This window comes from Coregonus clupeaformis, chromosome 4, assembly GCF_020615455.1.
Source record: "Coregonus clupeaformis isolate EN_2021a chromosome 4, ASM2061545v1, whole genome shotgun sequence".
In the NCBI taxonomy this organism is placed as follows: domain Eukaryota; kingdom Metazoa; phylum Chordata; class Actinopteri; order Salmoniformes; family Salmonidae; genus Coregonus; species Coregonus clupeaformis.
In genome coordinates, this window is record NC_059195.1 from 21476764 (window position 1) to 21493599 (window position 16836).

At 50.1% G+C, this 16836-nt stretch overlaps 1 protein-coding gene across 4 annotated transcripts in view; it reads right to left on the minus strand.

Moving 5' to 3' along the window:
• Positions 1-2286: 2286 nt before the first annotated feature.
• The window catches only part of tmem243b (transmembrane protein 243, mitochondrial b), a 33003-nt gene continuing 18453 nt past the window's right edge, over positions 2287-16836 (minus strand). For all 4 annotated transcript variants that reach the window (XM_041867115.2, XM_041867106.2, XM_041867097.2 and 1 more), the window contains exons 3-5: positions 9398-9448; positions 8981-9085; positions 2287-2853 (exon numbers count right to left, since the gene is read on the minus strand). In XM_041867115.2, coding sequence (XP_041723049.1) covers positions 2725-2853; positions 8981-9085; positions 9398-9448 — 285 coding nt within the window. In that variant the 3' untranslated portion in view covers positions 2287-2724. The remainder of the gene's footprint in view (positions 2854-8980; positions 9086-9397; positions 9449-16836) is intronic.

Below are 16836 nucleotides of genomic sequence, written 5' to 3' on the forward strand. Positions count from 1 at the left end.
GTAGGGTTAGGGTTAGGGTATCAGATCTTCCTGACCACCTCCGGAGGTAGGGTTAGGGTTAGGGTTAGGGTATCAGATCTTCCTGACCACCTCCGGAGGTAGGGTTAGGGTTAGGGTATCAGATCTTCCTGTCCACCTCCGGAGGTAGGGTTAGGGTTAGGGTTAGGGGTAGGGTTAGGGTATCAGATCTTCCTGTCCACCTCCGGAGGTAGGGTTAGGGTTAGGGTATCAGATCTTCCTGTCCACCTCCGGAGGTAGGGTTAGGGTTAGGGTTAGGGTATCAGATCTTCCTGTCCTCCGGAGGTTAGGGTTAGGGTTAGGGTATCAGATCTTCCTGACCACCTCCGGAGGTAGGGTTAGGGTTAGGGTATCAGATCTTCCTGACCACCTCCGGAGGTAGGGTTAGGGTATCAGATCTTCCTGTCCACCTCCGGAGGTAGGGTTAGGGTTAGGGTTAGGGTATCAGATCTTCCTGTCCACCTCCGGAGGTAGGGTTAGGGTTAGGGTTAGGGTATCAGATCTTCCTGTCCTCCGGAGGTTAGGGTTAGGGTTAGGGTATCAGATCTTCCTGACCACCTCCGGAGGTAGGGTTAGGGTTAGGGTTTCAGATCTTCCTGACCACCTCCGGAGGTAGGGTTAGGGTTAGGGGTAGGGTTAGGGTTAGGGTATCAGATCTTCCTGTCCACCTCCGGAGGTAGGGTTAGGGTTAGGGTTAGGGTTAGGGTATCAGATCTTCCTGTCCACCTCCGGAGGTAGGGTTAGGGTTAGGGTATCAGATCTTCCTGTCCTCCGGAGGTTAGGGTTAGGGTTAGGGTATCAGATCTTCCTGTCCTCCGGAGGTTAGGGTTAGGGTTAGGGTATCAGATCTTCCTGACCACCTCCGGAGGTAGGGTTAGGGTTAGGGTTTCAGATCTTCCTGACCACCTCCGGAGGTAGGGTTAGGGTTAGGGGTAGGGTTAGGGTTAGGGTTAGGGTATCAGATCTTCCTGTCCACCTCCGGAGGTAGGGTTAGGGTTAGGGTTAGGGTTAGGGTATCAGATCTTCCTGTCCACCTCCGGAGGTAGGGTTAGGGTTAGGGTATCAGATCTTCCTGTCCTCCGGAGGTTAGGGTTAGGGTATCAGATCTTCCTGACCACCTCCGGAGGTAGGGTTAGGGTATCAGATCTTCCTGACCACCTCCGGAGGTAGGGTTAGGGTTAGGGTATCAGATCTTCCTGTCCACCTCTGGAGGTAGGGTTAGGGTTAGGGTTAGGGTATCAGATCTTCCTGACCACCTCCGGAGGTAGGGTTAGGGTTAGGGGTAGGGTTAGGGTTAGGGTTAGGGTATCAGATCTTCCTGTCCACCTCCGGAGGTAGGGTTAGGGTTAGGGTTAGGGTTAGGGTTAGGGTATCAGATCTTCCTGTCCACCTCCGGAGGTAGGGTTAGGGTTAGGGTTAGGGTATCAGATCTTCCTGTCTACCTCCGGAGGTAGTCAGGACACACAGCTGTGTTTACACACGCAGCCCAATTCTGATCTTTTTTCACACTCATTTGTCTTTTGACCAATCAGATCAGCTCTTTCGCCAATAACTGGGTAAAAGATCAGAATTAGGCTGACTGTAAACGCAGCCAAAGTGTCTTAAAATAAATAATCTCTGTCAAATAATTTGCACACAAGGAGGGATCAGGAAATGTGGTGGCAATGCAGAGACAGTGGATGGACAAGAGACATCTCAATACCATGTGGAGACATATTTAGACATCTCAATACCATGTGTAGACATATTTCTGACAAGACATCTCAATACCATGTGGTGACATATTTCTGATAAGAGACATCTCAATACCATGTGTAGACATATTTCTGACAAGAGACATCTCAATACCACGTGTTGACATATTTCTGACAAGAGACATCTCAATACCATGTGGAGACATATTTCTGATAAGAGACATCTCAATACCATGTGTTGACATATTTCTGACAAGAGACATCTCAATACCATGTGTAGACATATTTCTGACAAGAGACATCTCAATACCATGTGTAGACATATTTCTGATAAGAGACATCTCAATACCATGTGGAGACATATTTCTGATAAGAGACATCTCAATACCATGTGTAGACATATTTCTGACAAGAGACATCTCAATACCATGTGTAGACATATTTCTGACAAGAGACATCTCAATACCATGTGTAGACATATTTCTGATAAGACATCTCAATACCATGTGTAGACATATCTGGAAATGTGGGACATTCAGAATGTGGCCAAGATCAAGACACAGGACGCATGAGACGCCAGGTATAAACAAGGTTTATGACAGAGGTGCAGGACAACAACTCACAGGCCAGACAGGACAGGATTATTTATGACAGAGGTGCAGGACAACAACTCACAGGCCAGACAGGACAGGATTATTTATTGCATAAAATATTAAATAAAAAAGAAACAAATTGTCTGAACCATCCTAAGGTCTTTGCTGTGCAGAGCTGAGTGGTCAGATGATCTGTGCAGCGCCTTTGATTGGTGGAGTAGAAACAGTCACTTGACTACGATTGGTGGACAGTCACTAGTCTGGAAACCGTCTGTCCTTTTTGTGCTTGTGTGGAATGTGCCCCCCCCCCTTCCCGGAACTGGTCCTGGGCAGGTCAACCATCCTCCTGGTCCTCCTGGTCCCACTAGTCCAGTCAGTGACCATGTGTGGCAGTGAGGGTGACTAAGGCATGTCCAGTCTCACGTCCCTCTACCCACGTCGTGGAAGTACAGGTTGGCACAGAGACACAGCAGCATGATGGAGGCCAGCATGTAGTATATTAACTTCCTGAACTTCGGCTCCAAGTCCCCCTGCCGGTACCAGACAATCTACAGGAGGAAGAGAGAGAGAGATTCAGCCTCACCCCTGCCTGTACCTAACCCAAGTCCCCCTGCCTGTACCTAACCCAAGTCCCCCTGCCGGTAAATAACCCAAGTCCCCCTGCCTGTACCTAACCCAAGTCCCCCTGCCTGTACCTAACCCAAGTCCCCCTGCCTGTACCTAACCCAAGTCCCCCTGCCTGTACCTAACCCAAGTCCCCCTGCCTGTACCTAACCCAAGTCCCCCTGCCTGTACCTAACCCAAGTCCCCCTGCCGGTAACTAACCCAAGTCCCCCTGCCGGTACCTAACCCAAGTCCCCCTGCCGGTACCAGACAATCTACAGGAGGAAGAGAGAGAGAGATTCAGCCTCACCCCTGCCGATACCTAACCCAAGTCCCACTAACGGTACCTAACCCAAGTCTCCCTGCCTGTACCTAACCCAAGTCCCCCTGCCTGTACCTAACCCAAGTCTCCATGCCTGTACCTAACCCAAGTCTCCCTGCCTGTACCTAACCCAAGTCTCCCTGCCTGTACCTAACCCAAGTCTCCCTGCCTGTACCTAACCCAAGTCCCCCTGCCTGTACCTAACCCAAGTCCCATTGCCTGTACCTAACCCAAGTCCCCCTGCCTGTACCTAACCCAAGTCTCCCTGCCTGTACCTAACCCAAGTCTCCCTGCCTGTACCTAACCCAAGTCCCCCTGCCATTACCTAACCCAAGTCTCCCTGCCATTACCTAACCCAAGTCTCCGTGCCATTACCTAACCCAAGTCCCCCTGCCTGTACCTAACCCAAGTCTCCCTGCCGGTACCTTACCCAAGTCTCCCTGCCTGTACCTAACCCAAGTCCCCCTGCCTGTACCTAACCCAAGTCTCCCTGCCTGTACCTAACCCAAGTCCCCCTGCCATTACCTAACCCAAGTCTCCGTGCCATTACCTAACCCAAGTCCCCCTGCCTGTACCTAACCCAAGTCTCCCTGCCGGTACCTTACCCAAGTCTCCCTGCCTGTACCTAACCCAAGTCTCCCTGCCTGTACCTAACCCAAGTCCCCCTGCCTGTACCTAACCCAAGTCTCCCTGCCTGTACCTAACCCAAGTCTCCCTGCCTGTACCTAACCCAAGTCTCCCTGCATGTACCTAACCCAAGTCCCCCTGCCTGTACCGAACCCAAGTCCCCCTGCCTGTACCGAACCCAAGTCTCCCTGCCATTACCTAACCCAAGTCCCCCTGCCATTACCTAACCCAAGTCTCCCTGCCATTACCTAACCCAAGTCTCCCTGCCATTACCTAACCCAAGTCCCCCTGCCTGTACCTAACCCAAGTCCCCCTGCCGGTACCTAACCCAAGTCCCCCTGCCTGTACCTAACCCAAGTCCCCCTGCCTGTACCTAACCCAAGTCCCCCTGCCGGTAACTAACCCAAGTCCCCCTGCCTGTACCTAACCCAAGTCCCCCTGCCGGTACCTAACCCAAGTCCCCCTGCCGGTAACTAACCCAAGTCCCCCTGCCGGTACCTAACCCAAGTCCCCCTGCCGGTACCTAACCCAAGTCCCCCTGCCTGTACCTAACCCAAGTCCCCCTGCCTGTACCTAACCCAAGTCCCCCTGCCGGTACCTAACCCAAGTCTCCCTGCCTGTACCTAGCCCAAGTCCCCCTGCCTGTACCTAACCCAAGTCCCCCTGCCTGTACCTAACCCAAGTCCCATTGCCTGTACCTAACCCAAGTCCCCCTGCCTGTACCTAACCCAAGTCTCCCTGCCTGTACCTAACCCAAGTCCCCCTGCCATTACCTAACCCAAGTCTCCGTGCCATTACCTAACCCAAGTTCCCCTGCCTGTACCTAACCCAAGTCTCCCTGCCGGTACCTTACCCAAGTCTCCCTGCCTGTACCTAACCCAAGTCTCCCTGCCTGTACCTAACCCAAGTCCCCCTGCCTGTACCTAACCCAAGTCTCCCTGCCTGTACCTAACCCAAGTCTCCCTGCCTGTACCTAACCCAAGTCTCCCTGCCTGTACCTAACCCAAGTCTCCCTGCATGTACCTAACCCAAGACCCCCTGCCTGTACCTTACCCAAGTCCCCCTGCCTGTACCGAACCCAAGTCTCCCTGCCATTACCTAACCCAAGTCCCCCTGCCATTACCTAACCCAAGTCTCCCTGCCATTACCTAACCCAAGTCTCCCTGCCATTACCTAACCCAAGTCCCCCTGCCTGTACCTAACCCAAGTCCCCCTGCCGGTACCTAACCCAAGTCCCCCTGCCTGTACCTAACCCAAGTCCCCCTGCCTGTACCTAACCCAAGTCCCCCTGCCGGTAACTAACCCATGTCCCCCTGCCTGTACCTAACCCAAGTCCCCCTGCCTGTACCTAACCCAAGTCCCCCTGCCTGTACCTAACCCAAGTCCCCCTGCCGGTAACTAACCCAAGTCCCCCCTGCCGGTACCTAACCCAAGTCCCCCTGCCGGTACCAGACAATCTACAGGAGGAAGAGAGAGAGAGATTCAGCCTCACCCCTGCCGGTACCTAACCCAAGTCCCCCTGCCTGTACCTAACCCAAGTCTCCATGCCTGTACCTAACCCAAGTCTCCCTGCCTGTACCTAACCCAAATCTCCCTGCCTGTACCTAACCCAAGTCTCCCTGCCTGTACCTAACCCAAGTCTCCCTGCCTGTACCTAACCCAAGTCCCATTGCCTGTACCTAACCCAAGTCCCCCTGCCTGTACCTAACCCAAGTCTCCCTGCCTGTACCTAACCCAAGTCCCCCTGCCATTACCTAACCCAAGTCTCCCTGCCATTACCTAACCCAAGTCTCCGTGCCATTACCTAACCCAAGTCTCCGTGCCATTACCTAACCCAAGTCCCCCTGCCTGTACCTAACCCAAGTCTCCCTGCCGGTACCTTACCCAAGTCCCCCTGCCTGTACCTAACCCAAGTCTCCCTGCCTGTACCTAACCCAAGTCCCCCTGCCTGTACCTAACCCAAGTCTCCCTGCCTGTACCTAACCCAAGTCTCCCTGCCTGTACCTAACCCAAATCTCCCTGCCTGTACCTAACCCAAGTCTCCCTGCCTGTACCTAACCCAAGTCCCCCTGCCTGTACCTAACCCAAGTCTCCCTGCCTGTACCTAACCCAAGTCCCCCTGCCTGTACCTTACCCAAGTCCCCCTGCCTGTACCTAACCCAAGTCTCCCTGCCATTACCTAACCCAAGTCTCCCTGCCATTACCTAACCCAAGTCTCCCTGCCATTACCTAACCCAAGTCCCCCTGCCTGTACCTAACCCAAGTCCCCCTGCCATTACCTAACCCAAGTCTCCCTGCCATTACCTAACCCAAGTCCCCCTGCCTGTACCTAACCCAAGTCCCCCTGCCTGTACCTAACCCAAGTCCCCCTGCCTGTACCTAACCCAAGTCCCCCTGCCATTACCTAACCCAAGTCCCCCTGCCTGTACCTAACCCAAGTCCCCCTGCCTGTACCTAACCCAAGTCCCCCTGCCTGTACCTAACCCAAGTCCCCCTGCCTGTACCTAACCCAAGTCCCATTGCCTGTACCTAACCCAAGTCCCCCTGCCTGTACCTAACCCAAGTCTCCCTGCCTGTACCTAACCCAAGTCCCCCTGCCTGTACCTAACCCAAGTCCCCCTGCCTGTACCTAACCCAAGTCCCATTGCCTGTACCTAACCCAAGTCCCATTGCCTGTACCTAACCCAAGTCTCCCTGCCTGTACCTAACCCAAGTCTCCCTGCCTGTACCTAACCCAAGTCCCCCTGCCATTACCTAACCCAAGTCTCCCTGCCATTACCTAACCCAAGTCTCCGTGCCATTACCTAACCCAAGTCCCCCTGCCTGTACCTAACCCAAGTCTCCCTGCCGGTACCTTACCCAAGTCTCCCTGCCTGTACCTAACCCAAGTCTCCCTGCCTGTACCTAACCCAAGTCCCCCTGCCTGTACCGAACCCAAGTCTCCCTGCCTGTACCGAACCCAAGTCTCCCTGCCTGTACCTAACCCAAGTCCCCCTGCCATTACCTAACCCAAGTCTCCCTGCCATTACCTAACCCAAGTCTCCCTGCCATTACCTAACCCAAGTCTCCCTGCCGGTACCTAACCCAAGTCCCCCTGCCTGTACCCAACCCAAGTCCCCCTGCCTGTACCTAACCCAAGTCCCCCTGCCTGTACCTAACCCAAGTCCCCCTGCCATTACCTAACCCAAGTCCCCCTGCCTGTACCGAACCCAAGTCTCCCTGCCATTACCTAACCCAAGTCTCCCTGCCATTACCTAACCCAAGTCTCCCTGCCAGTACCTAACCCAAGTCCCCCTGCCATTACCTAACCCAAGTCTCCCTGCCTGTACCTAACCCAAGTTCCCCTGCCGGTACCTAACCCAAGTCCCCCTGCCGGTACCTAACCCAAGTCCCCCTGCCGGTACCTAACCCAAGTCCCCCTGCCAGTACCTAACCCAAGTCCCCCTGCCGGTACCTAACCCAAGTCTCCGTGCCATTACCTAACCCAAGTCCCCCTGCCAGTACCTAACCCAAGTCCCCCTGCCGGTACCTAACCCAAGTCCCCTGCCGGTACCTAACCCAAGTCCCCCTGCCTGTACCTAACCCAAGTCTCCCTGCCTGTACCTAACCCAAGTCCCCCTGCCATTACCTAACCCAAGTCTCCCTGCCATTACCTAACCCAAGTCTCCGTGCCATTACCTAACCCTAAGTCCCCCTGCCTGTACCTAACCCAAGTCTCCCTGCCGGTACCTTACCCAAGTCTCCCTGCCTGTACCTAACCCAAGTCTCCCTGCCTGTACCTAACCCAAGTCCCCCTGCCTGTACCGAACCCAAGTCTCCCTGCCTGTACCGAACCCAAGTCTCCCTGCCTGTACCTAACCCAAGTCCCCCTGCCATTACCTAACCCAAGTCTCCCTGCCATTACCTAACCCAAGTCCCATTGCCTGTACCTAACCCAAGTCCCCCTGCCTGTACCTAACCCAAGTCCCCCTGCCTGTACCTAACCCAAGTCCCCCTGCCTGTACCTAACCCAAGTCCCCCTGCCATTACCTAACCCAAGTCCCCCTGCCTGTACCGAACCCAAGTCTCCCTGCCATTACCTAACCCAAGTCTCCCTGCCATTACCTAACCCAAGTCTCCCTGCCAGTACCTAACCCAAGTCCCCCTGCCATTACCTAACCCAAGTCTCCCTGCCTGTACCTAACCCAAGTTCCCCTGCCGGTACCTAACCCAAGTCCCCCTGCCGGTACCTAACCCAAGTCCCCCTGCCGGTACCTAACCCAAGTCCCCCTGCCAGTACCTAACCCAAGTCCCCCTGCCGGTACCTAACCCAAGTCTCCGTGCCATTACCTAACCCAAGTCCCCCTGCCAGTACCTAACCCAAGTCCCCCTGCCGGTACCTAACCCAAGTCCCCCTGCCGGTACCTAACCCAAGTCCCCCTGCCTGTACCTAACCCAAGTCCCCCTGCCTGTACCTAACCCAAGTCTCCCTGCCATTACCTAACCCAAGTCTCCCTGCCATTACCTAACCCAAGTCCCCCTGCCTGTACCTAACCCAAGTCCCCCTGCCTGTACCTAACCCAAGTCCCATTGCCTGTACCTAACCCAAGTCCCCCTGCCATTACCTAACCCAAGTCTCCCTGCCTGTACCTAACCCAAGTCCCCCTGCCGGTACCTAACCCAAGTCTCCCTGCCCGTACCTAACCCAAGTCCCCCTGCCTGTACCTAACCCAAGTCTCCCTGCCATTACCTAACCCAAGTCCCCCTGCCAGTACCTAACCCAAGTCTCCCTGCCCGTACCTAACCCAAGTCCCCCTGCCGGTACCTAACCCAAGTCCCCCTGCCGGTACCTAACCCAAGTCCCCCTGCCGGTACCTAACTCAAGTCCCCCTGCCGGTACCTAACCCAAGTCCCCCTGCCAGTACCTAACCCAAGTCCCCTGCCAGTACCTAACCCAAGTCCCCCTGCCGGTACCTAACCCAAGTCCCCCTGCCGGTACCTAACCCAAGTCCCCCTGCCGGTACCTAACCCAAGTCCCCCTGCCAGTACCTAACCCTAATCCAAGTCCCCCTGCTGGTACCAGAAGATCAAGAGGAGGGAGAGATTTAGCCTCTTCAGACCCAAAGAAAGCAGTGTGTTCTCACCAGCACCATGGCCGAGCCGCAGGTCAGCAGGATACAGAAAGCCAAGAAGACGTTGAGCGGCCAGGGAGGCAACGAGGGGAACAGGAATGAACTGATCACTGTTACCTAGGGAACACAATCACATATCAACCACCTAACGGATCACTGTTACCTAGGGAACACAATCACATATCAACCAAACACCACCTAACTGATCACTGTTACCTAGGGAACACAATCACATATCAACCACCTAACGGATCACTGTTACCTAGGGAACACAATCACATATCAACCACCTAACGGATCACTGTTACCTAGGGAACACAATCACATATCAACCAAACACCACCTAACTGATCACTGTTACCTAGGGAACACATCTCAATGTCATCCATTTTAAATTCAGGCTGTAACAAAAAGTCCAGGGTTACTTACTAGAACTAGCAGGGATATCAGTCCTCCGACCAGCAGGTTAATGGCTCTGTCCTGCAGGGACAAGAGGAGATTACATGAGACAAGCCAATAACACACACTGTGGCGGTCATGACATTTTGTCAGCCGGTTAGTCATGCAAACGACTGCCGGTCTCACGGTAATTGACCGTTAATTAACATAAACACGTTTAGCATCTCCAGGCTGATTGGAACATCTACATTTAGAAAAGTCTAATAAATCAATTTAATATACACAGTCACAATAAATCCATTATTTATTTTAGGCAGGTCTAAAGAAACATTATGATATGAAGAAAATGTATTTCAGAAGAACAGAATATGAGTTGGCCGACTGTATGTTATCTGGCTGTGCTCCATGCCATAGGCTGTAGGCTTGTTCATTTAGCAGACAAGATACGCTCATAAGTCCCGTGTCATTATTTTACATGATATGATTTTATAGTAAGAAGAATATAATTGAACTTAGCTGAATAAAATAGAAAATGATATTTTTCCCATTCCGGAGCGAGAGCCACATATAAAGTGTTGAGTGTAAAAGTGTTCACTTGAAACAGGTCCTATACCCCAGATATAGAGTAATTTGGCAACTGTAGTTGTGAACGATACAAACCTTAGAATGTCTTAGAAATAAAAGACATACGGGCAGCATGATGCGACTACAGGATACTGATGATTTGAGAAGCTTCCGCTCTGTTCCTTGCCTCAGGCTGCACAGCTGTTCTCTCATCAAGTCATCATATTTTCACCCATCAGACTATTCTCAATTTCATCTTGTCTTTACTTATACAGTGCATTCGGAAAGTATTCAGAACACTTGACTTTTTCCACATTTTGTTACGTTACAGCCTTATTCTAAAATTGATTAAATAGTTTTTTCCCCCTCAATCAAATCTCCACACAATACCCCATGATGACAAAGTGAAAATACAGGTTTTTAGACATTTTTGCAAATTTATTTTAAAAAATCCCCAGAAATAAGACATTTACATAAGTATTCAGACCTTTTACTCAGTACTTTGTTGAAGCACCTTTGGCAGCAATTACAACCTTGAGTCTTCTTGGGTATGACGCTACAAGCTTGGCACACCTGTATTTTGGGAGTTTCTCCCATTCTTCTCTGCAGATCCTCTCAAGCTCTGTCAGGTTGGATGGGGAGCGTCGCTGCACAGCTATTTTCAGGTCTCTCCAGAGATGTTTGATCGGGTTCAAGTCAGGGCTCTGGCTGGGCCACTCAAGGACATTCAGAGACTTGTCCCAAAGCCACTCCTGCATTGTCTTGGCTGTGTGTTTAGGGTCGTTGTCCTGTTGGAAGGTGAACCTTCGCCCCAGTCTGAGGTCCTGAGCGCTCTGGAGCAGGTTTTCATCAAGGATCTCTCTGTACTTTGCTCCGTTCATCTTTCCCTCGATCCTGACTAGTCACCCAGTCCCTTCAGCTGAGAAACATCCCCACAGCATGATGCTGCCACCACCATGCTTCACCGTAGGGATGGTGCCAGGTTTCCTCCAGATGTGACGTGTGGCATTCAGGCCAGAGAGTTCAATCTTGGTTTCATCAGACAAGAGAATCTTGTTTCTCACGGTCTGAGAGTCTTTAGGTGCCTTTTGGCAAACTCCAAGTGGGCTGTCATGTGCCTTTTACTGAGGAGTGGCTTCCGTCTGGCCACTCTACCATAAAGGCCTGATTGGTGGAGTGCTGCTGAGATAGTTGTCCTTCTGGAAGGTTCTCCCATCTCCACAGAGTAACTCTGGAGCTCTGTCAAAGTGACCATCAGGTTCTTGGTCACCTCCCTGGCCAAAGCCCTTCTCCCCCGATTGCTCAGTTTGGCCAGGCGGCCAGCTCTAGGAAGAGTCTTGGTGGTTCCAAACTTCTTCCATTTAAGAATGATGGAGGCCACTGTGTTCTTGGGGACCTTCAATGCTGCAGACATTTTTTGGTACCCTTCCCCAGATCTGTGCCTCGACACAATCCTGTCTTGGAGCTCTACGGACAATTCCTTCAACCTCAAGACTTGGTTTTTGCTCAGACATGCACTGTCAACTGTGGGACCTTATATAGACAGGTGTGTGCCTTTCCAAATCATGTCCAATCAATTGAATTTACCACAGGTGGACTCCAATCAAGTTGTAGAAACATCTCAAGGATGATCAATGGAAACAAGATGCAACTGAGCTCAATTTCGAGTCTCATAGCAAAGGGTCTGAATACTTATGTAAATACGTTTTATTTATTTATTAAAATTAATGTAATCGCTTTTAGAATAAGGCTGTAACGTAAAAATATGTGGAAAAAGTCAAGGGGTCTGAATACTTTCCGAATGAACTGTATGTAAAATTAGTTCAGATTTAGAATGGCCCATTTTCCATTGGGCAGGAACAGGGGAAGGGGGAAAGATATGTAATCCGTATGCACTCTAATAGTGAATGGAGAACGCTTTCCCACCCGTTTGTTTTTCACTCATGCTGGGTCGGCTACTCCGGTTATTTCACTGCACACATCAACCACTGCTTGAGGAGCATGCAGCCTCTCGCTGCGCGACAGGTGATATTCCGCCCAAACTCGGTATGCCATGGGCTCTCCAACCCTGTTCATCCAGCTACCCAGTACTCTGTATGCCATGGGCTCTCCAACCCTGTTCCTCCAGCTACCCAGTACTCTGTATGCCATGGGCTCTCCAACCCTGTTCCTCCAGCTACCCAGTACTCTGTATGCCATGGGCTCTCCAACCCTGTTCCTCCAGCTACCCAGTACTCTGTATGCCATGGGCTCTCCAACCCTGTTCCTCCAGCTACCCAGTACTCTGTATGCCATGGGCTCTCCAACCCTGTTCCTCCAGCTACCCAGTACTCTGTATGCCATGGGCTCTCCAACCCTGTTCCTCCAGCTACCCAGTACTCTGTATGCCATGGGCTCTCCAACCCTGTTCCTGTATCTACCCAGTACTCTGTATGCCATGGGCTCTCCAACCCTGTTCCTCCAGCTACCCAGTACTCTGTATGCCATGGGCTCTCCAACCCTGTTCCTCCAGCTACCCAGTACTCTGTATGCCATGGGCTCTCCAACCCTGTTCCTCCAGCTACCCAGTACTCTGTATGCCATGGGCTCTCCAACCCTGTTCCTCCAGCTACCCAGTACTCTGTATGCCATGGGCTCTCCAACCCTGTTCCTGTATCTACCCAGTACTCTGTATGCCATGGGCTCTCCAACCCTGTTCCTCCAGCTACCCAGTACTCTGTATGCCATGGGCTCTCCAACCCTGTTCCTCCAGCTACCCAGTACTCTGTATGCCATGGGCTCTCTAACCCTGTTCCTCCAGCTACCCAGTACTCTGTATGCCATGGGCTCTCCAACCCTGTTCCTCCAGCTACCCAGTACTCTGTATGCCATGGGCTCTCCAACCCTGTTCCTCCAGCTACCCAGTACTCTGTATGCCATGGGCTCTCCAACCCTGTTCCTCCAGCTACCCAGTACTCTGTATGCCATGGGCTCTCCAACCCTGTTCCTCCAGCTACCCAGTACTCTGTATGCCATGGGCTCTCCAACCCTGTTCCTCCAGCTACCCAGTGCTTAAATTTGGGAAACCAAGTGAAATCCATTTGGGAACACAACAAAACATATTTCATTAAGCCCCTCTCTATGCGTGCTGGAGAAAGGAATGAAGGAGAGAGAGGATGAGATGGAAACGCACGGTGGTGAGATTCTGTAGCTAAAAGGTAATGTGTCAGCCTATTCATTATGAAATATAGAAAATGCCTTATACTAGGCATTTCAAAATGAAATACAAATTCATTAATTGTATGCTAACTACAGTCATGGCCAAAATTGTTGGCACCCCTGAAATTTTTCCAGAAAATGAAGTATTTCTCACAGAAAAGTATTGAAATTACACATGTTTTGCTATGCACATGTTTATTTCCTTTGTGTGTATTGGAATAACACAAAAAAAAACAGGAAAAAAGCAAGTTTGACATAATTTCACACAAAACTAAAAAAATGGGCCGGACAAAGTTATTGGCACCCTTTCAAAATTGTGGATAAATAAGTTTGTTCCAAGCATGTGATGCTCCTTTAAACTCACCTGGGGCAAGTAACAGGTGTGGGCAATCTAAAAATCACACCTGAAAGCAGATAAAAAGGAGAGAAGTTGACTCAGTCTTTGCATTGTGTTTCTGTGTGTGCCACACTAAGCATGGAGAACAGAAAGAGGAAAAGAGAACTGTCTGAGGACTTGAGAACCAAAATTGTGGAAAAATATCAACAATCTCAAGGTTACAAGTCCATCTCCAGAGATCTAGATGTTCCTTTGTCCACAGTGCGCAACATGATCAAGAAGTTTGCAACCCATGGCACTGTAGCTAATCTCCCTGGACGTGGACGGAAGAGAAAAATTGATGAAAGGTTGCAACGCAGGATAGTCCGGATGGTGGATAAGCAGCCCCAAACAAGTTCCAAAGAAATTCAAGCTGTCCTGCAGGCTCAGGGTGCATCAGTGTCAGCGCGAACTATACGTCGAAATTTGAATGAAATGAAACGCTATGGCAGGAGACCCAGGAGGACCCCACTGCTGACACAGAGACATAAAAAGCAAGACTACAGTTTGCCAAAATGTACATGAGTAAGCCAAATTCCTTCTGGGAGAACGTCTTATGGACAGATGAGACCAAGATAGAGCTTTTTGGTAAAGCACATCGTTCTACTGTTTACCGAAAATGTAATGAAGCCTTCAAAGAAAAGAACACAGTACCTACAGTCAAATATGGTGGAGGTTCAAAGATGTTTTGGGGTTGTTTTGCTGCCTCTGGCACTGGGTGCCTTGACTGTGTGCAAGGCATCATGAAATCTGAGGATTACCAAAGGATTTTGGGTCGCAATGTAGGGCCCAGTGTCAGAAAGCTGGGTTTGCGTCCGAGATCATGGGTCTTCCAGCAGGACAATGACCCCAAACATACTTCAAAAAGCACCCAGAAATGGATGGCAACAAAGCGCTGGAGAGTTCTGAAGTGGCCAGCAATGAGTCCAGATCTTAATCCCATTGAACACCTGTGGAGAGATCTTAAAATTGCTGTTGGGAAAAGGCACCCATCCAATATGAGAGACCTGGAGCAGTTTGCAAAAGAAGAGTGGTCCAAAATTCCGGGTGAGAGGTGTAAGAAGCTTATTGATGGTTATAGGAAGCGACTGATTTCAGTTATTTTTTCCAAAGGGTGTGCAACTAAATATTAAGTTAAGGGTGCCAATCATTTTGTCCGGCCCATTTTTTGAGTTTTGTGTGAAATTATGTCAAATTGGCTTTTTTCCTGTTTTTTTTGTGTTATTCCAATACACACAAAGGAAATAAACATGTGCATAGCAAAACATGTGTAATTTCAATACTTTTCTGTGAGAAATACTTCATTTTCTGGAAAAATTTCAGGGGTGCCAACAATTTTGGCCATGACTGTATGTAAGCCGCCCTGCACAATCAATGAACCAACAGCATCACCTAGACCTATACGTTCTCTCCCAATGAACCAACAGCATGGCCTAGACCTATACGTTCTCTCCCAATGAACCAACAGCATCACCTAGACCTATACGTTCTCTCCCAATGAACCAACAGCATCACCTAGACCTATACGTTCTCTCCCAATGAACCAACAGCATGGCCTAGACCTATACGTTCTCTCCCAATGAACCAACAGCATCACCTAGACCTATACGTTCTCTCCCAATGAACCAACAGCATCACCTAGATCTATACGTTCTCTCCCAATGAACCAACAGCATCCCCTAGACCTATACGTTCTCTCCCAGTGAACCAACAGCATGGCCTAGACCTATACGTTCTCTCCCAATGAACCAACAGCATGGCCTAGACCTATACGTTCTCTCCCAATGAACCAACAGCATGGCCTAGGCCTATACGTTATCTCCCAATGAACCAACAGCATCACCTAGACCTATACGTTCTCTCCCAATGAACCAACAGCATGGCCTAGACCTATACGTTCTCTCCCAATGAACCAACAGCATGGCCTAGACCTATACGTTCTCTCCCAATGAACCAACAGCATCACCTAGATCTATACGTTCTCTCCCAATGAACCAACAGCATCACCTAGACCTATACGTTCTCTCCCAATGAACCAACAGCATGGCCTAGACCTATACGTTCTCTCCCAATGAACCAACAGCATGGCCTAGACCTATACGTTCTCTCCCAATGAACCAACAGCATCACCTAGACCTATACGTTCTCTCCCAGTGAACCAACAGCATCCCCTAGACCTATACGTTATCTCCCAATGAACCAACAGCATGGCCTAGACCTATACGTTATCTCCCAATGAACCAACAGCATGGCCTAGACCTATACGTTCTCTCCCAATGAACCAACAGCATCACCTAGACCTATACGTTCTCTCCCAGTGAACCAACAGCATCCCCTAGACCTATACGTTATCTCCCAATGAACCAACAGCATGGCCTAGACCTATACGTTATCTCCCAATGAACCAACAGCATGGCCTAGGCCTATACGTTCTCTCCCAATGAACCAACAGCATCACCTAGACCTATACGTTCTCTCCCAATGAACCAACAGCATCACCTAGACCTATACGTTCTCTCCCAATGAACCAACAGCATCACCTAGACCTATACGTTCTCTCCCAGTGAACCAACAGCATCCCCTAGACCTATACGTTATCTCCCAATGAACCAACAGCATGGCCTAGACCTATACGTTCTCTCCCAGACTCATGGATAGACATTCTGGAGCGTAACATAAGGTAACCAGTCCATCCATAAGGTAACCAGTCCATCCATAAGGTAACCAGTCCATCCATAAGGTAACCAGTCCATCCATAAGGTAACCAGTCCATCCATAAGGTAACCAGTCCATCCATAAGGTAACCAGTCCATCCATAAGGTAACCAGTCCATCCATAAGGTAACCAGTCCATCCAGTATGAATAATAATACAGTCCACACTCCGAGGCCATTACTAGAATGTGTATAATGTTGGAGTCTAGGTTAGACCAATGATGTACCAAAGACATCTTCAATCAGTTTATTTAAATGTTTTTCTGCCATGTGTAATATGTGGTAGACTATGTATTGTATAACGACACAATCATTATTTAATTTTGGGGGGAGGGGCTTGGGCTCATATATACACCTATACCTATGAATAAGCTGTGAGATGGAGTATGGGTGTTTTGAAATAATCATCCCCTTAGAAAGCGCTGTCCATTTCGTTGTGTTTGGCTTTGAAACAACATCCACAATCCACAACCATCATGTTTCCACTCAGTTTCAACCTGTTGTTGAACTTCTTTCAGTCACAGTGAGGTGAGTTTTAAAAGCATGATACTGTTTTGATGATAAGTGTTTGATGTGATTTTAGATGGCATTGATGTCAGAGTGGTTAGAGGGACAATA